Source organism: Podarcis filfolensis (assembly GCF_964270895.1).
Source record: "Podarcis filfolensis genome assembly, chromosome: 12".
NCBI lineage: Eukaryota > Metazoa > Chordata > Lepidosauria > Squamata > Lacertidae > Podarcis > Podarcis filfolensis.
Window position 1 is genome coordinate 56,644,318 of NC_139614.1, and position 24,430 is coordinate 56,668,747.

At 47.9% G+C, this 24,430-nt stretch overlaps 1 protein-coding gene across 1 annotated transcript in view; it reads right to left on the reverse strand.

Moving 5' to 3' along the window:
- The window catches only part of LOC310746249 (SCO-spondin-like), a 166,106-nt gene that overhangs the window by 48,953 nt on the left and 92,723 nt on the right, over positions 1-24,430 (reverse strand). The window contains exons 67-79 of the mRNA XM_083580107.1: positions 23,784-23,878; positions 22,031-22,083; positions 20,866-21,036; positions 19,892-20,062; positions 17,063-17,142; positions 16,583-16,746; positions 14,679-14,725; positions 14,359-14,559; positions 12,881-13,051; positions 9,524-9,721; positions 4,012-4,108; positions 1,498-1,721; positions 938-1,087 (exon numbers count right to left, since the gene is read on the reverse strand). Coding sequence (XP_083436233.1) covers positions 938-1,087; positions 1,498-1,721; positions 4,012-4,108; positions 9,524-9,721; positions 12,881-13,051; positions 14,359-14,559; positions 14,679-14,725; positions 16,583-16,746; positions 17,063-17,142; positions 19,892-20,062; positions 20,866-21,036; positions 22,031-22,083; positions 23,784-23,878 — 1,822 coding nt within the window. The remainder of the gene's footprint in view (positions 1-937; positions 1,088-1,497; positions 1,722-4,011; positions 4,109-9,523; positions 9,722-12,880; positions 13,052-14,358; positions 14,560-14,678; positions 14,726-16,582; positions 16,747-17,062; positions 17,143-19,891; positions 20,063-20,865; positions 21,037-22,030; positions 22,084-23,783; positions 23,879-24,430) is intronic.

Below are 24,430 nucleotides of genomic sequence, written 5' to 3' on the forward strand. Positions count from 1 at the left end.
TCAAATATCACTGGTTTGCTCCTTTCTATATATAGGGTGCCTACATTCTGCTATTTATAATTATTAGCAGTTTGCATCATATATTTGCACCTATTATTATTTCATGTTATAGCAAGTTTCTAGAGACTAGTTGATGAGTCTTTGTAAATGGTGTTTCTAAAGGAACTTTTGTTATTCCCAAATGCCAATGTGCTTGCATTATTAAGTTATTATGAATAAAAAAATCATTTTCAGTCAGAGCTTAATAATTATTTCACTATTAATATACTTCTTCTTAACTGTATTTCAGTTCAACAATTACTTTGATAAAATACGTATTTTGTGATGTGCAAATGGCTTGAGATACCTATGAGGTCCATAAATGACCATACAGCATATATTCAACACAGAAAGCAGCAACAATTTGATGTTGACATAGGACGGCTGGACATAGAAAGGGCCCTGTTACCTTCAGCAGCTTAGGGCCTCATTAAACCTAAATCCGGCCCTGGTGGGGATGCCTAGCAGGGCCTTCTCGGTGGTGGCTCCTCCCAGGCAACTTTGAAACTACCTGCCTGGAGAAGCTGGATTGGGGATGAAAGAGTGGGCCGGTCTGCGCTCGTCAGAGAAGCGGGGAGTTTCAATATTGGGGGGAGCCACCCAGTGGCGGAGGAACACCAAGGGACAGGGCGAACCGCCTGGTGACACATGCGCAACATCAGTACGGACTGCGCATGCGGAGCAGCCGGTACAGTCACCACGTGAGCACCAACCAGTACAGATGGCGTGCGGACACGGCGTGAGCGGTGCCCATACTGACTGTGTGTGCACCCTCTGCCGCTCTACAGCTGGGGGGAGGCAGCGGGCCATCTTGTCACCCCCAACCCAGGGCGGTGCCCGGGGTGACCCGCCCCCTCCACCCCCCCGCCTTCGTACGCCCCTGGAGCCACCGACTCACCAAGGCACACTTGGGTGTTGCAGGTCTTGCTCTGGGCGGCCAAGCCCTGGCAGTCGGGCTCCCGGCACCGGCGGATCCGCATTTGCTCTCCTCCTCCGCAGGAGACGCTGCAGGGCTCCCAGGGGGACCAGTCGCCCCAGGCCTCCTCCTCTGTGGGGAGACGGAGGGGGCAGAGGTCAAGGGAAGGAGGGAGGGAAGGAGGGAAGGAGGGAGGGAGGGAAGGAAGGAGGGAGGGAGGGAGGGAAGGAAGGAAGGAGGGAGGTAGGGAAAACAAAACAGGAATGTTTTTTATTATTATTTTAAAAAGTTTAGAACAGAAAAGTTAAAAACACATCCGTTTTTTATTATTTTTATCACTTTATTAATTTAAATTTTAATAATAATTATAATAATAATAATATTCTGTTGGGAGCAGCCCAGAGTGGCTGGAGAGGCCCAGTCAGATCAGCAGGATATATATATATATATAAAAATAAATAAATAAATAAATAAATAAATAAATAAATAAATAATAATAATAATTATTATTATTATCATCATCCCCCCCCCGTCCTCCTCACCTGGGCAATCTTGCTGGCTCTGGCAAGCTTTCTGCTGCTCCCTGCTGCCCAGGCACCCCCTGCCTCCGTTCTGGGGGGCTGGGTGGTCGCACTCGCGGAATCGGAACTCGGCTCCCTCCCCGCAGCTCTGGCTGCAGGGCGACCAGGGCCCCCAGGGCCCCCAGCCCCCATCCAGGCGGCACGAGGGGTCCACGTCGCAGTGCAGGTGCCCGGCCACGCAGGTGCTGGGGGAGAAGAAATGGCCGGGCAGACATAACACCATTCACATTTCTTTACTTTTATGTACTTAAATTGTTTCCATTCTGTGTTTTACATTTCCACAAGAAAAAGAAGAAAAATCTCTGAGTGGTTTATAAGCTGCTTTGAGACAGAATGTCACAAAACATCTGAATGAAAGATTACAAATGAAAAGCAAAGTCGAAATTCTATATATAACTGTTCCACATTTGTAAGAAACAGATTTTTCACTTTGGAACTCCCTGCCACTTGACAACAGTCAGCAGCCTTCACTGTCCACTTTTGGCACCATTTTGGTTTAGACAAGCCCAACCAGACATCTAGAATGTGGGTGGGTGTTTTAGTCTGGTTTTAGCTTATTGCTGATTTTTAATTTTGGGAAGGTATTAAATTGTTGTTAATTGTTTTTTTTAATCAATAAACTTACTGTTTTCTTTTCTTTTTGTAAACTACCTTTTGTTTGTTTGTTTTTAAATGATTTTTATTAAATTTTTAACAATAAGTACATCAAACATCGTATTTCCAAAACAGGAGCTACAAAACCCCCCAAACTGGAATTTCCACAGTAGTAGCACACAAAAGAACTGATTTGGTGTTAAGACAGCATAACATACCGAATCATAAATTACTGGGACAAACTAACTGAACTGCCAAGAATATAGACTAAATCACGATGGACATAAAAAATGAAACGAAACCAAAGAATGGTGCAAAATCCTAAAATAAATAATGCTTTGGGAAGGACTGAAGTAATTAAAAAGTAAGTGCAGATTTGAGGGAAAATATTGCCCTCACTTGAGTAAGAACTGCTTTCATCAGCTCAATCCTAAATTTCTGTTTAGGGCTAAAATCTTAAGGTTTCATTTATCCAACCTGATGTTAAAAAAACACACAGAGAGAGACTATAAACCATGCATTTAAGCAAATACGGATGTTAAGGTTTTTATCCTAAAAGTGATATTATTATATAACTCATGCTCTCATTTTGCATTTTTATGTTGTGAACTGCCCTGTGATCTTGGGAGAAAGGGTGGCGTACAAATTTAATAAATAAATTAATTAATTTAAAGCTTAAATCAGAATACAGTGGTACCTTGGTTCTCAAACGCTGAAAACCCAGAAGTAAGTGTTCCAGTTTTCGAACATTTTCTGGAAGCCAAACGTCCGATGCGGCTGTCGGCTATTGTTTCCGGGGCGCCTGCACCAATCAGAACCTGCGCCTTGGTTTTTGAACATTTCGGAAGTCAAACGGACTTCCAGAACATATTAAGTTTGGGGCTTTCGTTTTTGCTATTTATTTTGCATTTTTATTTTTGAGGCTTTTCTGGTTAATTTGTTTTTGTGACTGTGTGGAACCCAGTTCAGCTACTGATTGATTGATTGATTGATTGATTGATTGATTGTGACTGCGGGTGGCGCTGTGGGACGCGGGTGGCCCTGTTGGTTAAACCACAGAGCTTAGGACTTGCTGATCGGAAGGTCGGCAGTTTGAATCCCCGCGATGGGGTGAGCTCCCGTTGCTTGGTCCCTGCTTCTGCCAACCTAGCAGTTCGAAAGCAGGCCAGTGCAAGTAGATAAATAGGTACCACTCGGGTGGGAAGGTAAACGGAGTTTCTGTGCGCTGCTCTGGTTCACCAGAGGCGGCTTAGTTATGCTGGCCACATGACCCGGAAGCTGTACGCCGGCTCCCTCGGCCAATAAAGCGAGATGAGCGCCGCAACCCCAGAGTCGGCCACGACTGGACCTAATGGTCAGGGGTCCCTTTACCTTTTACACTGATTATTGCTTTCATTTTATGGATCAATGGTTTCGTTATATAGTAAATCCATGTGAAATTGCTGTTTTAGGGGTTGTTTTTAAAAGTCTGGAACGCATTAATCGATTTTGCATTACTTTCTATGGGAAAGCGCACCTTGGCTTTGGAACGCTTTGGCTTTGGAATGGACTTCCGGAACGGATTAAGTTTGAGAACCAAGGTACCGCTGTCTTTATATAACTTCAGCACCAGCTAGTGGCAAAATATATGTCATTTTTCCCCACTGGTGAGCCTAGTTCACGAAAGAAGGGGAGCTTTAGGTAAATTTGGTCAGCCATGCCGTGCAAAGAGCTGGTGCCAGAAGATCGCCGTGTTCAGCTGCACTCATAAAATTTATAAAGTCAACCCAAGTTGCAGTGAAATTTAGGCGTTTCCCCCCCCAAAACAAACAAAGGGTGTATAAATCTTACAAAATAAACCAAATAAAGGTATTAAAAGCGTCATTAGCCTGCCAGACTCACCAGTTCTGGCAGGGTCCAGTCACCGTCTCCCCAGGCTGGACGTACTCCCAGGGGGGGAGCCCTGACCACAGAGAGAGATTCCGTCCTTCGGGGACGCCTGCCAAGACGGGAAGAAGAGGGAATAATTCCGAGTTGGCAGTTTCCTCCTGCTCCCCTTGCCCTCCCTGTGTGAATCTGGCCCACTCCATCTCGAATTCCCTCCTCTAAAATGATTGCCAAGCCCAGCAAACTGGGCTGGGAAAGATCTGTGGCTCAGTGGCAGAGCAGCTGCTTGGCATGTAGAAGGTCGCTGGTTCAATCCCCCGGAAAGTCGCTGCCTGCCAGTGTAGACAACACTGAGGTAGGCATGTAGCCTTATTGGAGTTCACCGATTGGGTCTGCGTTGCTCCCGGACAGGAGGAAGGAAGTCAAATGACACCGAGGTTGGTTCAAAGAAAGAGTTTCTCCGGATAGCAGAAGGCACTTGCGTGATCAAGTCCACAGCAAGTCCAAAGAAATCAGAGATTACATGCAGTATATATATCCTCAGGCACCCTCTCCCTCCTTCCCCAGGAAGCCAACCACGTCAGCCTATGTACACAGGTTGACATCACATACGTTCCTGCTCTGGTATTCTTAACCATAAAGGGGTATTCCTTCCCGTACTTCTGACCATAAAAGGATCTTCCTGTTCCTACTCTTAACGTGGAGCAAGAGGTCATCATCTCCGAGAACACACTCTGGCGCTGTTCCCAGACTGGGTCTGTGCGTTTTTGTGGTCAGGACGTAAGATAAGGCACAGACGTGTCTTCTTTGTTCTACTGGTACAGTCAAGGCCATACTTGCCGTCACAAACTGATAAAGGTGAGGGCTCTGAGCACAGCTTTATACAGTTGCGTTTCAGCTCAAGAGCTCAAGTTAAAGCATTTTAGATAAGGAAAAATAGGGATTTTGGTGCGGTTTCAAATTGCCTGCACAGTCAGTTTTGGAGTTTGCTCTCCCTGTGCAAAGGTCAGAGGGGGCAGGGCTTCTGTTGAAGTAGGTGATTAGCTGTGGGAGGAGCTTATCAGAGCTTGTAGGGCAGCGGCGCGCGCAGTTTGATCAATCTTTTAGATTTAGGGGAGCTAGTCTTAAACGTTTGTTGGGGGAGACCTAGGTTATTTTTGGGGGGGGATTTATTTGTCCTGTCTTCACGCTTTTTATGATGGAGGACCGCTGTAGTCAGCCCCAACGACACGTTCTCAAGATGGAGGGTGAGGGAACAGCTGCAGTCGCCTGTGGTTCCTGCGCAATGTTTGCCATCTTGCCAAAGGTTGCAGGCAGCTTTACCTGCAGCAATTGCATGTTGATTGCCCTCTTAAAAGACAAAGTCCAGCAACTGGAGGAACGTGTAGCTACGCTCCAAAGAATTAGAGAGCTGGAGCTCTTCTTGGAAGCAACAGAGCACACCGTCTCCACCAAGGAGGAGACAGGGGACTCCCCTGAGAAGGAGGCTAGTTCACCAACACAGGAGCCAGATATATGGAGAAACGTGACTCAAAGAAGTAGGAGGCCCAGGGTTCGCTCTGATTGTTTAGAAATACACAATCGCTTTGAGGTCCTCTCCCCTAGCATGGAAGACGAAGAGCAGACTCCATTTGAGGATCTCTCCCTCATTACAGTCGATCAGGTATATGAGGACGAGCAGCAAAGTCAGCCCTCAGGGAATGTGCAGGCGACCTTGGAACGGACAGCTCACGGAAGAACCCCGACCAGACCTAAGAGGAGGCGTGTAGTGGTGATAGGGGATTCCCTACTGAGGGGAACAGAAGCAGTTATCTGTGGGCCTGACAAGATGTCTCGGGAAGTGTGCTGTCTCCCCGGGGCTAAGATCCAAGATGTAACTGAACGACTGCAAGGAATCATAAAACCCACTGACAAATACCCCTTCCTCTTGGTTCATGTGGGAACCAATGACACTGCAAGCAATAGCCTCCAGAAGATCAAAAGAGATTACGAGGCTCTGGGCAGGAAATTGAAGCAATTAAATGCACAAATTGTCATCTCATCTGTCCTCCCAGTTGAACGACGTGGCCCAGGGAGAGAGGGAAAAATAGTGGAAGTGAACAACTGGCTTCGCAAATGGTGTAAACAGGAACGGTTTGGATTCTTAGATCACGGAATGCAGTTTCTTGAAGATGGACTTCTGGCAAGCGATGGGCTGCACCTCACAACGGTTGGGAGGAATGTTTTTGCAAAAAATCTCAGAAACCTCATCAGGAGGGCTTTAAACTGACTAATGTGGGGGAGGGAGACAGTGGTCCTGAAGGTAGGAGTCTATCAATTGATGAAGATGATCATCCAAATGTCATAGACCGAATGGAGCAAACAGCACGCAGACCTAGTGGTGGGAGGAAAAAATCCTTAAATAAGAGACACGGGGGAATGATTAATGGACTTCAATGTCTGTACACTAATGCACAAAGCATGGGAAATAAACAAGATGAGCTTGAGCTCTTGGTGCAGCAAACTAAATATGACATAATAGGAATCACTGAAACCTGGTGGGATAAGTCCCACGATTGGAATGTAATAATGGAGGGATACAATCTATTTCAGAGAAACAGACCAGACAAGAAAGGAGGAGGAGTGGCGTTATATGTCAGGGATGTGTATACCTGTGAAGAGATCCAAGATTTAGAACCTCAAAGCCAAAGTGAGAGCATTTGGGTCAAAATTAAGGGAGAGAAGAATAACAGTGACCTCATTGTGGGAGTTTACTATAGATCCCCAAGCCAAACGGAGGACATAGATGATGCCTTCCTGGAACAGATGGCCAAGCATGCAAAAGGAAGGGAGATAGTAGTAATGGGGGACTTCAATTACCCGGATATTTGTTGGATGTCAAACTCAGCCAAGAGCATAAGGTCAAACAGATTCCTCACTGGCCTTGCAGACAACTTCATTGTCCAGAAAGTGGGAGAAGCAACAAGAGGAACAGCCATTTTAGATCTGGTCCTAACCAATGTTGATGACCTGGTTAGTGGGGTAGAAGTGGAAGGATCATTAGGCGCGAGTGATCATGCTCTTCTGAAGTTTACTATACAGCGGAAGGGAGCAGCCAAGCATACTAGGACACAATTTCTCGACTTTAAGAAAGCCGACTTCATAAAACTTAGGGAAATGCTGGGTGAGATCCCATGGACAGTAATACTAAAAGGAAAGGGAGTTCATGATGGCTGGGAGTTTGTTAAGAGGGAGATAGTAAAAGCACAACTTCAGGCAATACCAATGAGACGGAAACATGGAAGGTACCTAAAGAAGCCAGGGTGGCTATCTAAAGAACTTTTAACTGAGTTAAGATTAAAAAAGGATGTGTACAAAAAATGGAAAAGGGGGGAAACCACCAAAGAGGAATTCAAACAAATAGCCAGCACGTGTAGACACAAAGTCAGAAAAGCTAAAGCACAGAATGAACTCAGGCTTGCTAGAGAGGTTAAAAGCAACAAAAAAGGCTTTTATGGGTATGTTCGTAGCAAAAGGAAGAACAAAGAAACAGTGGGGTCACTCAGAGGAGAAGATGGTGAAATGCAAACAGGGGACACAGAAAGGGCTGAACTCCTCAATGCCTTCTTTGCCTCAGTCTTCTCCGATAAAGAAAACAATGCCCGACCTGAAGAATTTGGACCAAATGATTCAGCAGAGGAAACACAGCCCAGAATAACTAAGGAGATAGTACAAGAATACTTGGCTAGTCTAGATGTATTCAAGTCTCCAGGGCCAGATGAACTGCATCCAAGAGTATTAAAAGAACTGGCAGATGTGATTTCAGAACCACTGGCAGTCATCTTTGAGAATTCCTGGAGAACAGGCGAAGTCCCGGCAGACTGGAGGAGGGCAAATGTTGTCCCTATTTTCAAAAAGGGGAAAAGAGAGGACCCAAATAATTACCGCCCAATCAGTCTGACATCAATACCAGGGAAGATTCTGGAGCAGATCATTAAGCAAACAGTCTGTGAGCACCTAGAAAGGAATGCTGTGATCACCAATAGTCAGCATGGATTTCTGAAAAATAAGTCATGTCAGACGAACCTGATCTCGTTTTTTGACAGAATCACAAGCCTGGTAGATGAAGGGAACGCAGTGGATGTAGCCTACCTTGATTTCAGCAAGGCATTTGACAAGGTGCCCCATGATATTCTTGTAAAGAAGCTGGTAAAATGCGGTCTTGACTATGCTACCACTCAGTGGATTTGTAACTGGCTGACTGACCGAACCCAAAGGGTGCTCATCAATGGTTCCTCTTCATCCTGGAGAAGAGTGACTAGTGGGGTGCCACAGGGTTCTGTCTTGGGCCCTGTCTTATTCAACATCTTTATCAACGACTTGGATGATGGACTCAAGGGCATCCTGATCAAATTTGCAGATGACACCAAACTGGGAGGGGTGGCTAACACCCCAGAGGACAGGATCACACTTCAAAACGACCTTGACAGATTAGAGAACTGGGCCAAAACAAACAAGATGAATTTTAACAGGGAGAAATGTAAAGTATTGCACTTGGGCAAAAAAAATGAGAGGCACAAATACAAGATGGGTGACACCTGGCTTGAGAGCACTACATGTGAAAAGGATCTAGGAGTCTTGGTTGACCACAAACTTGACATGAGCCAACAGTGTGACGCGGCAGCTAAAAAAGCCAATGCAATTCTGGGCTGCATCAATAGGAGTATAGCATCTAGATCAAGGGAAGTAATAGTGCCACTGTATTCTGCTCTGGTCAGACCTCACCTGGAGTACTGTGTCCAGTTCTGGGCACCACAGTTCAAGAAGGACACTGACAAACTGGAACGTGTCCAGAGGAGGGCAACCAAAATGGTCAAAGGCCTGGAAACGATGCCTTATGAGGAACGGCTAAGGGAGCTGGGCATGTTTAGCCTGGAGAAGAGGAGGTTAAGGGGTGATATGATAGCCATGTTCAAATATATAAAAGGATGTCACATAGAGGAGGGAGAAAGGTTGTTTTCTGCTGCTCCAGAGAAGCGGACACGGAGCAATGGATCCAAACTACAAGAAAGAAGATTCCACCTAAACATTAGGAAGAACTTCCTGACAGTAAGAGCTGTTCGACAGTGGAATTTGCTGCCAAGGAGTGTGGTGGAGTCTCCTTCTTTGGAGGTCTTTAAGCAGAGGCTTGACAACCATATGTCAGGAGTGCTCTGATGGTGTTTCCTGCTTGGCAGGGGGTTGGACTCGATGGCCCTTGTGGTCTCTTCCAACTCTATGATTCTATGATTCTATGATTCTATGAAACCCATTCCTTCAGGCAGAACGGCTGCTTCCTATGCTCCTAGTAGTTTGGTGGTAGAAAACATGCTTTGCATGCAGAAGGTCCTTGATTCATTCAATTCGCCCAGGGACAGCTGGCAGTGTCTCCTGCCTGAAATCCTAGAGAGCTTCTGCCAGCCAGTGTGGACATTACAGAGCTAGACAGGGCAATGGCCTGACTCCAAATAGGCAGCTCCCTTTGTTAAAGATTCATTCACTCACTCACCCAGCCAGGTGTTCTGGTACTTGCAGCGGCACTGCGCTGGTGGGACGCACACGCCATCCTGCAGCAGCTGCCCGCCTGGGCAGGCACACGAGAGCTGGCACTGGGGGCTGTCCAAGCAGGCGGTGTCCGGGTGCAGGTCCTCGCAGGTGCGTGGGCAGGCCTTGCCGCAGGGGAATGACACCTGGCCCCCGCTGCAGTCTGGGGGGACCAGGAAAAAGCCACTCAGATCTCTGCGTGCACCTTGGGGGTGATGTTTCACTCCGTGTTCCCACCCAGGGCCGGATTTAGGTTTGATGCGGCCCTCAGCTACTGAAGGTAAAGGGGCCCTTTCTATGTCCAGCTGTCTTTTGTCAACAACAAATTGTCACTGTTTTTTGTGTTGAATAGATGCTATATGGTCATTTATGGACCTCATATCTAAAGCCATTTGCACATCACAAAATACGTATCTTATCAAAGTCATTGTTGAACTGAAATACAATTAAGAAGAAGTATATTAATAGTGAAATAATTATTAAGCTCTAACTTAAAATGATTTTTTTATTCATAAGAATAAGAAACTTAATAATGCAAACACATTGGCATTTGGCAAGAATAAAAGTTCCTTTACTGTAGAAACACAGTTTACAAAGACTCATAACCTAGTCTCTAGAAACTTCCTATAACATGAAATAATAAAAGGTGTAAATATATGATGCAAACTACTAATAATTATAAATAGCAGAATGTAGGTACCCTGTATATAGAAAGGAGCAAACCAGGGATATTTGAGGGAGCAGGCTAGCAGGGGGGGGCCATGACTTACATCATAGGAACCGACACAACACAAAACACTGCTGCTGTATGAAGGTTTTGTTTTATTTGTTTTTTAATCTTCTATTTTGAAAATGTACATCCCATCAGATGTCAAGGAAATAAACAACTCTCTGACTTTTAGAAGACATCTGAAAGCAGCCCTGTTTAGGGAAGTCTCTAATGTTTGATGTTTTATTGTGTTTTAAATATTCTGTTGGCAGCTGCCTAGAGTGGCTCATGAAACCCAGCCGGGTGGGCAGGATATGTATGTATGTATGCATGTATGTATGCATAAATAAATAAATATTATTATTCCTGTTCATCAACATCAGTCTCTTAGCAACCCTTAGGGCAGGTGGGCTCCATTTTCGCTCTCCCATTGTCACTTTCCACGCAACAGCTATAGAATTCAAACGAAAATTCCCCTCTGAAAATCTTAAGTTCTTCTCCAACGTATTATTGATATAATCCCACGCTTTCTCACAAAACTTACTAACCGTGGGACAGTGTAAAAGCAGGTGTTCAAAGGAGCCTGATCCAATTAATTTATTACCAATACATAAAATTCTGTTGGGTGTGAGCGAATTTTCCTTCTGAAAATGTGGGTATCAAGGGTGTTTTCTGAGGACCACTGTTGTATGTTCTGACATTCATCCCCCCAACATCAGTGCCACCCCCACCTCTCTGATTATGGGGCTTTTTGGGGGGCAACAACAGCGCCCCCCAGAATATCTTTTTTTTGTTGTTGTTTTTAAATTTTATTTTTTTACCAACCACCAAAACACAAACAGTGAAACTCCCCAGGCGGCTGATACATTGGGTATACAATATTCAATAATATACATATTCAATAATAGCATATTCAAATCAACCATATGTACACTTCTATAATAATAATAATAATAATAATAATAATAATAATAATAATAAATTTTATTTATATCCCGCCCTCCCCAGCCGAAGCTGGGCTCAGGGTGGCTAACAACAATCAAAATAATCCAACATTCTAAAAACATTCATTATAAAATTAATTAAAATCAAATTAAAATCAAATTGATGGCAACCATTAAGCAAAATTCTGTGCAGATTGCCAGAGGAGGGAGTCAGGCTGCGCCCTGACCAAAGGCCTGGTGGAACAGCTCTGTCTTGCAGGCCCTGCGGAAAGATGTCAGGTCCCGCAGGGCCCTAGTCTCTTGTGACAGAGCGTTCCACCAGATTGGAGCCGCAGCCGAGAAAGCCCTGGCTCTAGTTGAGGCCAGCCTAACCTCTCTGTGGCCTGGGATCTTCAGGATGTTTTTATTTGCAGACCGTAGGTTTCTTTGTGGGGCATACCAGGAGAGGCGGTCCCATAGGTACGAGGGTCCTAGGCCGTATAGGGCTTTAAAGGTTAAAACCAGCACCTTAAACCTGATCCTGTACTCCACCGGGAGCCAGTGCAGCTGGTATAGTACCGGATGAATATGATCTCGCAGCGAAGACCCCATAAGGAGTCTTGCCGCGGCATTCTGCACCCGCTGGAGTTTCTGGGTCAGTCTCAAGGGCAGCCCCACGTAGAGTGAGTTACAATAATCCAGTCTGGAGGTGACCATCGCGTGGATCACAGTGGCTAGGTCAGGGCGAGAGAGATAAGGAGCCAACTGCTTAGCTTGGCGGAGATGAAAAAATGCCGCCTTTGTTAGAGCTGTAATCTGCGCCTCCATAGAGAGGGAGGTATTGAAGATTACACCCAAACTCTTAACGGACGATGCTGGCACTAATTGCACCCCTGCAAGAGATGGGAGTTGCCCCCTCAATCCCATATCGCTCCGTCCCAGCCAGAGGACCTCTGTCTTCGAAGGATTTAACTTCAACCGGCTCCCACGTAACCATCCAGCCACAGCTTCCAGACATCTGGTCAGTGTGTCTGGGGCTGAGTCAGGATGGCCATCCATCAACAGATAGAGTTGGGTGTCATCGGCATACTGATGGCAACCCAGCCCAAAACTCCGGACAAGCTGGGCGAGGGGGCGCATAAAGATGTTAAAAAGCATCGGGGAGAGAATCGCACTCTGAGGCACTCCACACACCAAGGAGTGGCGCGATGACAATTCCCCCCCAAGCGCCACCCTCTGTCCCCGACCAGAGAGAAACGAGCGCAGCCATTGAAGGACTGTGCCCTGGATCCCCACGTCGGCAAGGCGGTGGTCCAGGAGTTCGTGATCGACCATGTCGAAGGCTGCTGACAGGTCTAGAAGAATCAGCAGCCCCGACCCGCCTCGATCCAGCTGCCTGCGGAGATCATCTGTTAGGGCGACCAGAGCCGTCTCGGTCTCATGACCAGCGCGGAAGCCGGACTGGAATGGATCGAGAGCCGGACTGGAATGGATCGATGCTCCTCCTTCCACAAGGTTTATTTAACTTTTAACATTTTAATTGCCCCAAATCGTTCAAACCTACTCAAATAATTCAATATCTTCTCAAACCAACCCTCCCCTTTCTCACTGACCTTAAACCCTTTCATTCTGTGTATCTTCACAGTCAGGTATTCTAGAATTATCCGCCCAGCCCGGTGCGCCTTCTCACCTTTGCACTCGGTGACTCCGTCGTGGCACGGGAGGGTCTGCCGGGCTTCGCCAGGGCAGGGAAGCCCCCCAAAGCGGGCAGGGGGGTTGCTGCACTCCCGGCCCCGGGCCGACTCTCCTCCGCAGGCATCGCAGGGGGACCAGGGGCTCCACGTACTCCAGGCCCCGTCCACTGTGAGGCGCAAGAGAAAGGGGGGGTGTCTGCTGAGCCCTTCCTCTTTCCTCGATATCAATTTTTATTAAGGGTTTTCAACGTAAAATACAATAAAAGCCAAACTGATCAAAAGAAGGTAAGCAGGAAAGAAGCGAGAATAAGCAAAGGAAGGAAGGAAGAAGGAAAAGAAGGGAAAATAAACACAAGGTGCTCCGTTATAATTATATCGTAACCCAGGCTTCCTCGAACTCAGCCCTCCAGATGTTTTGAGACTACAATTCCCATCATCCTTGACCACTGGTCCTGCTAGCTAGGGATCATGGGAGTTGTGGGTCAAAAACATCTGGAGGGCTGAGGATGAGGAAGCCTGGGTGTTTCTATTTTGCTTAATGTATGTAGGGTTTGGTGTCAGCGTTGCTCGTGCTTTTCACTTGTGTTTCTTTGGTGGTGAGAGAGGTTGGGGTTGGCCTTGGGTGTGGCTGTTCATTTGTGGTTGGCTGTGGTGGTCTTTGTTTTCGTGTGTGAGTGGGGTGGGTGGGTGTTTTGGATCAGGTTAGCCATATTGATTTATATGCCGTTGGTGGATTATTGTCATTGTCTTGTTGGGCTGTGTACGTGATAAAGGGGAGCCATACCGGGGTGAAGGCGTCTTCTTCTATTTGTCCCCCTGTCAGTTTCAGTTTATTGGTTAATTTTTCTAGTAGGGCTGTTTCCCATACTATTTGGTACCATTGGTCCATGCTTACTCCTGACAGGTCTCTCCAGTGTCTGGTTATGATGCTTCTGGCTGCTGAAAGTAGGTGGGTTATGAGTGCTTTGTGGTGTAAATGGGCATTGTTGTCTTGGAAGATGTTTAGTAGGGCCAATTCGGGGGTGATGTCTAATATTTGCTTAGTTATTTTACATATTTCTCATATGGCTGTTGTCCAGAATAGTTGGATTTTGGGGCACTCCCACCACATGTGGAGGTATGTGCCTGTGGAGGTGCACCCTCTCCAGCATTTTGGTGAGGTTCCTCAAATCACTAATGTTCAACTATGAAGTTTGGTGGGTGCCAGTCGCTGCCTCTCAGCCTAGCCTACCTCTCAGGGTTGTTGTAATGTTTAAACGGAGGGGAGAAAAACCTTCTAGGTCACCTTGAGCTCCTCAAGGTGGGCTATAAATGCACGATAAGAATATTGCACAGTAGGAAGAAAGGGGGCTGAGCCCCCCTCCCCATCTGAGCCTTTCCCTCCCTAACCACTTCTACAAAAATTCTTTTGCGGGATCTGTCAGTCTGGTTTCCGCACCCAGCCACCCTCCTGTTTGCCCCGGAGGTTTGGTACCTGGGCAAAAAGAGTCCATGGGGCACTCCTTCCTCTGAAGCTGAATTCCGCTGTCGCCGTGCTGCTCCTGCAGCCCCTCGCACTCGGGACCCCCGTTCTGGGGCTTGGGGCAAGCGCAGGCCCGGTAGCGAGTGACCATTTCGTTGCCACACGTCCTGGAGCAGGGGCTCCACGGGGACCAGTCGCACCAGCCGCCGGGAACTAGAATAAGGAGGGAAAGAGGTTGCTGGGGTCCTAATGAAGCCTTTCCCATGGGGGGGGGCTCCTTCCTCTCTGTGAGCCCCCCCCTCTGCCCGGCAAAACCTCCCTGTGGGACTCACCGGCACAAGCTTGACTGGTGCAGATCAGCTTCCCTTTGGAGCAGGTGCTGGGAAGAGATAAAGAGGCAGGAGATGGGAGACGCCCTTGCCTGGTGTCGACGTGCAAGATAACAAAAGCATTCTGGGAAATGATTTATAATGAGTTGAAAAAAAATGTTTAAAATAACATTTGGCGGGGGGGCGGGGAACCAGAGGCTTTTCTACTAGGTACTTTAGGTGCAGAGATTCCAAAGGAGCAGAAACGACTATTCATGTGCGTGACGACAGCAGCGCACATACTACTGGCCCAGAGATGGAAAGACAATAAAGTTCTGACCAGAGACGAATGGTTGATGACTACACCGAAATGGCGAAATTGACCGGGGAAATCAGAAACAACGAAGAGAAGAACTTTTAAGAAGAAATGGGTAAAATTTACAATGTGCTTAAGAGAACACTGTAAACAACTAAAAACTTTGGCAGGACTTGAGTCATGCTTGTAATATACGAAGAATTATGATAAAAAATGGATTATTTTGGTTTTTTGAAAAACAGAGAAAATAAGGGAGGAAGTTGGGAAAAAAGATTGATAATGGTAAGCATGGAAGGGTGGAGGGGAGTCAGGGGGTTCAGGGAATCCTAAATGATGATGTTGATGTAATGCATAATGTTTGAATTCAAATTGGTTATATAAAATTCAATCAGTGGAAGGGTCTCTGAGAGCCATCTAGACCAGGGGTCAGCAAACTGACTGCACCTCGGGCCAGTGTCTCCAGTGCCAATCGTGCAGCGAGCCGGAGGGCAGGGGAGCACATGCCCATACACGTGCGCACATGCTATTTCCAGTGCACTTCTGGGTCGGAGGAGCACCGGAAATAGCTTGTGCGCATGTGCACACGCCTCCTCCAACCTGGATGTGCACTGGAAATAATGATTGCGCATGCGCAAATAACGCTTGCGCATCCACACAAGCTATTTTTGGTGCTCCTCCGACCTGGAAGTGGGCAGCCGTGTCGCGCAGCGCTGGTAAGAGCGGGCGGCGGCTGCGGAGGTCGCCACGGGCCGGATAAACAAGTCTCGCAGGCCTTAGTTTGGGGACCCCTGATCTAGACTAACCTAAGGTTACCAGAAGCAATGACAAACCTAGACAGCATCTTAAAAAGGTCCATATAGTTAAAGCCATGGTTTTCCCAGTAGTGATGTATGGAAGTGAGAGCTGGACCATAAAGAAGGAAGATCGCCAAAGAATGGATGCTTTTGAATTCTGGTGCTGGAGGAGACTCTTGAGAGTCCCATGGACTGCAAGAGGATCAAACCTCTCCATTCTGAAGGAAATCAGCCCTGAGTGCTCACTGGAAGGACAGATCGTGAAGCTGAGGCTCCAATACTTTGGCCACCTCATGAGAAGAGAAGACTCCCTGGAAAAGACCCTGATGCTGGGAAAGATGGAGGGCACAAGGAGAAGGGGACGACGGAGAACGAGATGGTGGGACAGTGTTCTCGAAGCTACCAGCATGAGCCTGACCAAACTGCGGGAGGCAGTGGAGGACAGAAGTGCCTGGCGTGCTCTGGTCCAGGGAGTCACGAAGAGTCGGACACGACTAAACGACTAAACAACAACAAAGTTACCAGACGTCCCTGTTTCCCGGGGATAGTCCTCGGATTTATAAATCAGTCCCCGTACAAAATCCATTGAAGTTGAAAAGTGTCCCCGGATTCATTGAAAAAAAATCTGGTAACCTTAGACTAACCCCCTGCAATGAAGGACTCACAAGTAAATGATAACAGAATCATGGAGCTGTAGAGGCCGGAGGTGTGCCCAACCTGCTGCAATGGAGGAATCACAGCTAAATAGTAGCTGGCCTTTGACCCCCAGCCCCCCTGGAGGCCCCAGCCCTCAGCCCCCCATCTCTGCCTGGCCTCACCAGGTGTTGCATCCGTCGGAGCGAGGGACGGTCTCTCCCGGCAGGTGTCGGAGGCCGGTGAGCAGGTCCAGGCAGGTGCAGAGGTCCTTCTCCACGCAGGCCGTGCCGTTCAGGACTTTCCCCCCAGTGCAGTAGCAGCCGGGCTCGCAGGTCCACAGGCAGTGCTATGGGGGGAGAGGGGTGTGAGGGTGGGCAGGAAGACGAAGGCCCATGCCACGAGGAGGGGCAGGGTTTGCAAGAGAGCACGGAGTCTGCGGCAGCCTCTGGCAACCCAGCGAGGCAGAGCTACGTGCGCCATGCAGCTGTGCCGGCTGGGGCAGGCGGGAGTTCAACCTCACAGGGTTGCTGTGAGGATGACAGGAGGAGACGACCACTTTGAGGTGGGATGGGAAAGCAATTAACGAAGATGAAATAAATCATCCCAGAGACAAAAGCCGTGGGCTGGGGGTCCCCCAGGCAGAGATGCCCACCGGGCCTCACCAAGATGTCATCGCAGGAGCGGGGGCAGGGGGGCCCGCAGCGGCTGTAGGCGGCGCCCTCCAGGGCAGAGCAGTCCACACCTGTGCCAGGGAGGAAAGAAAGGACAGGGGAAGTCGCCAGGGGGAAGTGACTGGGGCAGTGCCCACAACCTTTCCCCACAACCATCCTCCGAAAGTGCAGCTTCCTGGGCCCTAAAGTGACTGGCAGGGAGGCAGGCAGGCAAATGGATGGCGCCAGAGGGGGGGTCAGGAGATCAAGTGCCCCCCAAACGAGGAACTCACTCCCCCCACTTTCCCCTGTCCCAATTTCTGGACTCTTGTTACAGTCATACCTTGGGTTACAGCCGCTTCATTTTGCATTTTTTTCAGGTTACGGACCGCCGAAACCCAGAAGTACCAGAACGGGTTACTTCTGAGTTTTGGCGGTTGCGCATGCGCAGAAGTGCTAAATCGCGCTTTGCGCATGCGCAGAAGTGCTAAATCGCGCTTTGTGCATGCACAGAAGCGCTGAATCGTGACCCGCACAGGTTGAGAACGCTGCGGGTTGCGAACATGCATTCTTCACGGATCACGTTCACAACCCGAGCGTCCACTGTATCCCGTGGTTACTATCATTTCAGATATTTCAACATGTGGGACGTGCCTTGCCCACCTGGAAATATACTTCGGCCCTTCTGTGCCCCTCCCCTGAATATATATATTTTTGTGGGGCCACCACATCGTTCTGCCCGGACACTGAGGTCCAGCGCCGAGGGCCTTCTGGCGGTTCCCTCATTGCGAGAAGCAAAGCTACAGGGAACCAGGCAGAGGGCCTTCTCGGTGGTGGCGCCCGCCCTGTGGAACGCCCTCCCATCAGATGTCAAAGCGATAAATAACTACCTGATATTCAGAAGACATCTTAAGGCAGCCCTGTTCAGGGAAGTTTTTAATCTGTGATATTTTAGTGTATTTTTGGTTTCTATGGAAGCCGCCCAGAGTGGCTGGGGAAACCCAGCCAGATGGGCGGGGTACAAATAATAAATTATTATTATTATTATATTATTGCAGGGCGAAGGTGACGTCATGGCTGGAGACGTCGTCTAGAGAGATCTGCGTCCAAATCTTCTTCAGCCACAAAACACTCTCTCTCTCTCTCTCTCTCTCTCTCTCTCTCTCTCTCTCTGCCTAGCCTTCCTTGCAGGGTTGCTGGGAAGACAAAGCCTGTGTCTGTGTGGGAAGAACCATGCTGGTTTACGACAGAGGTAGAGCCCGAAAGTAGACCCCAAGACTTCTCTTCCTGGCCCCCGGCACTCCCCCCAGGCGCCCTCCTCCGCTCCCCAGCCCTGCTTGCCCTCTTTTGCTTGCCTGGGATGTTTCCTTGAATCCCAATAATAATAAGAATGCCTGGAAGGGTTGTGTGCAAAGGGGTGTTAACCTTTCGCTCCAACATAAATAACATTTGTGGCCCAGACCGCTTTGGCCTCTGGGGGCGGTGTGGCCCCCAAGAGGCACCCTGGAAGGGAATGTGGGAAAAGGGTTCCGTGCACATTGAGTTGACACCAAGCCACTTAGGAAAATAAGGGTGGGAGAAGAATGGGATTGTAGCATCGTAGAGCTGGAAGGGACCCCCGGGGTCATCTAGGCGGGGCTGCCCTTGATAATAATAATAATAATAATAATAATAATAATAATAATAATAATAATAATAATTTATTTATACCCCGCCCATCTGGCTGGGTTTCCCCAGCCACTCTGGGCGGCTTCCAACAAAACACTCAAATACAATAACCTATTAAACATTAAAAGCTTCCCTAAACAGGGCTGCCTTCAGATGTCTTGAGAGTTTGGTAGTTGTTTATCTCTTTGACATCTGATGGGAGGGCCACTACTGAGAAGGCCCTCTGCCTGGTTCCCTGTAACTTGGCTTCTTGCAGGGAGGGAACTGCCAGAAGGCCCTCGGGGCTGGACCTCAGTGTCCGGGCAGAATGATGACCCTTGAAGCTGACCCAGAAACTCCAGCGGGTGCCGAATGCCGCGGCGAGGCTCCTTATGGGATCACATTCATCCAGTGCTTTACCAACTGCGCTGGCTCCCGGTGGAGTACAGGGTCAGGTTTAAGGTGCTGGTTTTGACCTTTAAAGCCCTATGTGGCCTAGGACCCTCGTACCTACGGGACCGCCTCTCCTGGTATGCCCTGCGGAGGACCTTAAGGTCCATAAATAACAACACTTTGGAGGTACCAAGGCTCAAGGTGGTTAGATTGGTCTCAACTAGGGCCAGGGCCTTTTCAGTACTGGCCCCGACTTGGTGGAACGCTCTGTCCCAAGAGACTAGGGCCCTGCGGGACTTGACATCTTTCCGCAGGGCCTGCAAGACAGAGTTATTCCTCCTGGCCTTTGGTTTGGACTCAGTCTGACCCTTATGTTTCCCTCTCCTTATGGTTTTGATCTATGGGCTACTTTTAAAATGAGGCTGCATTTTAAATTGCATTTTAACCTGTATTTTTTTCCTATTATGTTTTTACTGTAATTTTACTGGTGTTAGCTGCCCTGAGCCCGGCTTTGGCCAGGGAGGGAGGGGTATAAATAAAATTTATTATTATTATTATTATTAGCCCAACCCTCTGTAGCAGGTCGCTGAAATGGCTCTTGTCAAGCCACAGTGGTGCCAGCCCCCAAGCGCACACTTCCCCCAGCAGCGGGGGCCGTCCTTCTTCCAGGAAGGGCTCCCAGAAGCCCCCCCCCATTTTGGGGTTAGGTGGAAGAACAATGGGACAGGGGCAGAGATTTTACCAAAACATCTAGGTGTTTCTCCAGCGCGTGGGGGTCTTCCGATCCCAGCCCTGACTCACCTGGACACGGGTTCAAGCTGCAGCCCTCCACCTGGGTGGGGACCCCCTCGCAGTAGTCCCCGCCCCCCTGTGGGGCGGGGGTGTCACAGGCTCTCGCCCGGCTCCTCATGCCTCCCCCACAGCTGGCGGTGCAGTCAGTCCAGGGGCTCCAGGCCCCCCAGCCCCCGTTCCCTGCAACCACAGGGAAGAAAAGAGCATGTGGGTCGCTGGGCCCCCCCTTGCAGACTCCCTCCCTCCTGTGTGGTCTGCCCCCCAGGTGGAGGAAAGAGGGAAGTTGCTGTTATAAGAATTCTAAGGTCTCAAATATGAATTAAATGTGCATTAATGTACTAGGCAAACACATACATAAGTATATGAAATAGTATAGGAGAGCAATCCTGAAGCCATTTTGACTCTCCCAGTGACCTCAAATATTCCTCTGCAGTAAAGGAGGCAAATGGGGAAACCTTTCCCACTGTCTGTTTGCTTGCAAATCCTATCTTAAGGGCCTATTTCTGTATGAACAGGGTGAGCCTGTGACCTGGATTCAGGAACTAAAGTATTAACTATCACAAAAGAATGGCCAGGTTGCCCAGGTAATGCAATCAGTGACCATTATCAGGTATCCTGGCAAAGCAGGATTTCTGCTGTAGACTGCCTCCTTCTGTGATGTATGTATGATTTTGGGGGGGGGTGGTCTTGAGCTACAGGGTGGACAATTTCAAAAGTCTATATAAGGGCTTGCACCCCATTTTTCTGGGTTCCTCCTCCCTCCTGCAACAGTTCAATAAAGATCAGGCTTACTAGCCGCTTTGCTTCTCAATATTCTCTGGTTGGCCTCTGTTATCTTCTCCTACCAATAGGGAACCTACATAAGGACTCTATACGGGGTCTTGGGTCCCCCATAAGGGAAAAGGAGCAGGTTTTTCTTATAACATTGCGAAGGTGAAGTCTTGACTCTGGGAAGGCAGCAGGAAGGAATAGGGGACACTTACGGGCGCAGGGCTGGGCCTGGCAAGGTTTGTCCTCGCGTTCTGGACCCAAGCAGGGCAGCCCCATCCCAGACGGAGGGGGATCTGTGCAGAAGTGGTACCGGTTCTGTAGCCCCAGCCCGCAGGACGCTGAGCACTCGCTCCAGGGGGTCCATTCTGACCACTGGCCATTCACTAGGGAAAAGGGAAGTCACCAGTAAAAAGGTCTGAACGGGAGTTGTCAAGCTGTGATCTTTCTGGGGGAGACCCTAGATGGAGCAGGGGGTGGAATGGGGGCACAGCAAGACTCAGACTGTGAACAGAATGTCCTCCTTCACACAGAGTTGGCCTGTGGAACTCCTTTCCACAGGAGGCAGAGATGGCCACCAACCTGGATGGCTTTAAAAGAGGATTAGATAAATTCATGGAGGAGGAGAGGGCTACTAGATATGACAGCTCTGTTAGGATACGACAGCTCTGTTAGAATTCCTGCTCCATGATTGCAGTCATGGGATTGTTGTCTATTGTATGTTTTCATTCCACACAGTAGGAAGTGACGGAGACAGGATGTTTGTGTTCCTGTGTTCCGTGAAGCGGGACTATTGTCCTTTGTCCTTTTGCTCTTTGCTGTCTGATGCTAGAGAGAGAGGGAGCCATGTTGCTGTGCTCCGTGTGTGTTTATATGTAAATAAAGCCGATTAGCCAAAATGCTGAGTTGCTGAGGTCTGTCACGCAAACTGCGCAAACTCTGTGGATCCCTAAGTGTGCCAGTGTTGGTTGGCATCGGTCGCTGTGATGTTCGGGCTGAAGAAAGCTTTTGAAGCTCCCGAACGATTGGCTAGGAGGGAGAGAACATCCCAGTCGGGCAGGTGTCTCTGCCAGGGTCTTTCTCAAGTGAAAGCTGAACTCATGACAAGCTCTGCTCTGCCTGTGGGAAACCCACAAGCCGGATCCGAGCACAAGAGCAACTCTCTCCTCTTGTGGTTTTCAGCAACTGGTCTTCAAAAGCATCGCCGCTACCCAGGATGTGGAGGAAGATTGCAGCCCTTGTGGCTAGGAGCCATCAACAGCCACAGATGATTCAAGATCACCTGAAAGGGCCTGAGCTCTTTGCAAAGGGAAGCAAAAGGATGGCTGTTTCACAGCAAGAACCTCCAAACCCAAAGTGTCCCAGCGAGTCAGGCCTTACCGTCACCGCAGGCTGCCCTGGAGCAGTTGCGCACCCGACCGGAGAGGCAGGTGCTGCAGAGAGGAAGAGAGAGTGTTTTTAGTGCAGGGTAGCCATCCTCATATCACCAAAATGCTTCATCATCATCATTTTAAATTTGTATACCGTCTTTCTATCTTACAATACGCAAGGCGGTTTACAAGCTGAAGAAACAAAATGTACATCTTATTACAATCTAATGCAATACAAAAATGTGATAATAAAACATAAGTTTAAAATGGGCAATCTACATCAGAAAAGTAACAATCATTAGAATAGTATAAAATAATAATATCAACATATAAAAGTTAAACAGAAATCCACTCAACATTTACAATAAATAATATCTAAACTATAATCAATAAGATAACGGCAAGCCACAGTACATAAAACAATACAAGAAACATTGAGAAGCAGAGACTAGAGGGTAGAGCAAGGCACGTGGAAGGAGGCCTTGCCTGATGGAGTCTCTCCCCTCACAGTTCTTCCTCCAGGAACAGCTCCCTTATGAGGACTCCGAGGGCCGGAGGGTGGGGCAAGGCAGGTGGAAGGAGGCTTCAGTCTAATTAAGGCATGAAGGGGTTAAAACCATGGAGTAAGCTGTCCTGCCAGGCTTGGCTATGTCCACTTCCCCTGACCTGGGGAGGAATCAAGCTTTTGTTCTCCTTCAATCTACTTGTGAATCTCAGTGTGTGGAGAGGGTTGAGCTGGTTGCTCCAGCTCGGACTGCATGGCTGTCACCAGCCGCTCTGGAGTTCCTATACCAAGAATCTAGCAACTTTTACCATTTTCCAAGCAAGCTAAGTTTCACTGCCTGTGCAACCAATCTGAAGCACGTGAATCTGACCTTTGGAGAATTTGTAAGCAAACCATTTTTAAACTTACCAAAGGTGTGGTCTTTTCCTCTGCTGGGGGAAGAGGGAAACTTTGGAAAGAAACCTTTTTTGGAACTCGCTTGAAAGGGCATATTTTTTAAAGCCTATATGTCTTTTCCCTCCAATAGATTTTATTATGTTTGAAAGAAAATATACAAAGGTCATTATCAAATATCTTTTTATCTAAGATAAAAAACTATAATTAAAAACACAAACCAAAAGGAAGAGAAGAGGAAAAGAGAGAGGAGAACTTTCGATTCTGTGTCTGTCAGTTCTTCGGTCCTCAAGCCCAGACATAAGATCATTTTCTTTTTCACACAAAAAGTCTAGAAGAAATTCCCAAACTTAATACTGACAATGGTTTTTCTTTGATTAAACCCATCCATTTTGCCATCCCAGCCAAGTCCGTGCATAGACAAGTCTCGCCGCTAACAACCTATATTTCTATGCTTTGCTTTGCGGCATATTTTCTTTTCTTTTTTTAAAAATCATTTTTATTGATTTTCCAATAAAAACAGCCAATCAACATATCCACATCACAATCCAATTAAAAACAAGAAACTAAATTTTAAAAAAAGACCAAATTGTAATCCAAATTGTAATTATTAATTTTTCCGGGTTCCCCATAGTCTGGACCTCTGAAGCATATCTCCAGATCTTCCGCCCTGCCTCTTCTTGTGCCACGAGAAGCTTTGTGGCATATTTTCTGGCTCTAAATCTCTGCTGGGGTCCTTGCCCCAAACTTGGATCCTGGCATCCAGGAACTTCTCCTTCCTCTCTCTCTAGACATATTTGCACCAGCAGCTAGAGCTGGCAGGAAGGGGCATGGCTGGCCAAGAACCAGAGGAAGAGGCACTGACCAGTTTTCACAGCCTCTGGGTACCACGTCTCCCGGGCCGTACAGCATCCCATCGAGGGCGCAGGGGCAGCCCTCCTCTGGCACGCAGAGATTGTTCTGTAAGCGGCAGAGAGGGAAGGGGCAGCATTAGAGGAAAAAACACACCACCTTGATGACAGTAAGAGGAAGATATTTAGCTCTCCCAGAAGCAGAGCGTCTCTGCAAATGTGGTGGGCAGGAACCTGATACGTTGGAGCATATTTTCTTTTCTTGTGATTTTGGCATTCATGCCAGAAGACAATTGTTTGAAGCCTTACAACCTAACAGGCTTGGTTCTATGCCGCCAACGGTTCAGGACCTGCTCTCGGACAGGAATGATCAAATTACTATTAAATTACTTTAATAGTGGCTAAATTTTTGAGTGCTGTCCATGTGGAAAGACTGGGCCATTATAGAGTTTTAGTGGTTCTTGATTGGTCGGTGATGTGGTAGTGTTAGACTGTATTATTTATGCAAATTGTTATGCCGAATTCGTATTTTCCACAATCTGTATACGGTGTTTGTTTTATAATGTGTGGTTTGCTATGCCTAATAAAGGATTGATTGATTGAAACACACCACCCTCCCCTCCTTCTGAGATCAGCCTTCCCCAAACGGGGGCCCTCTGGA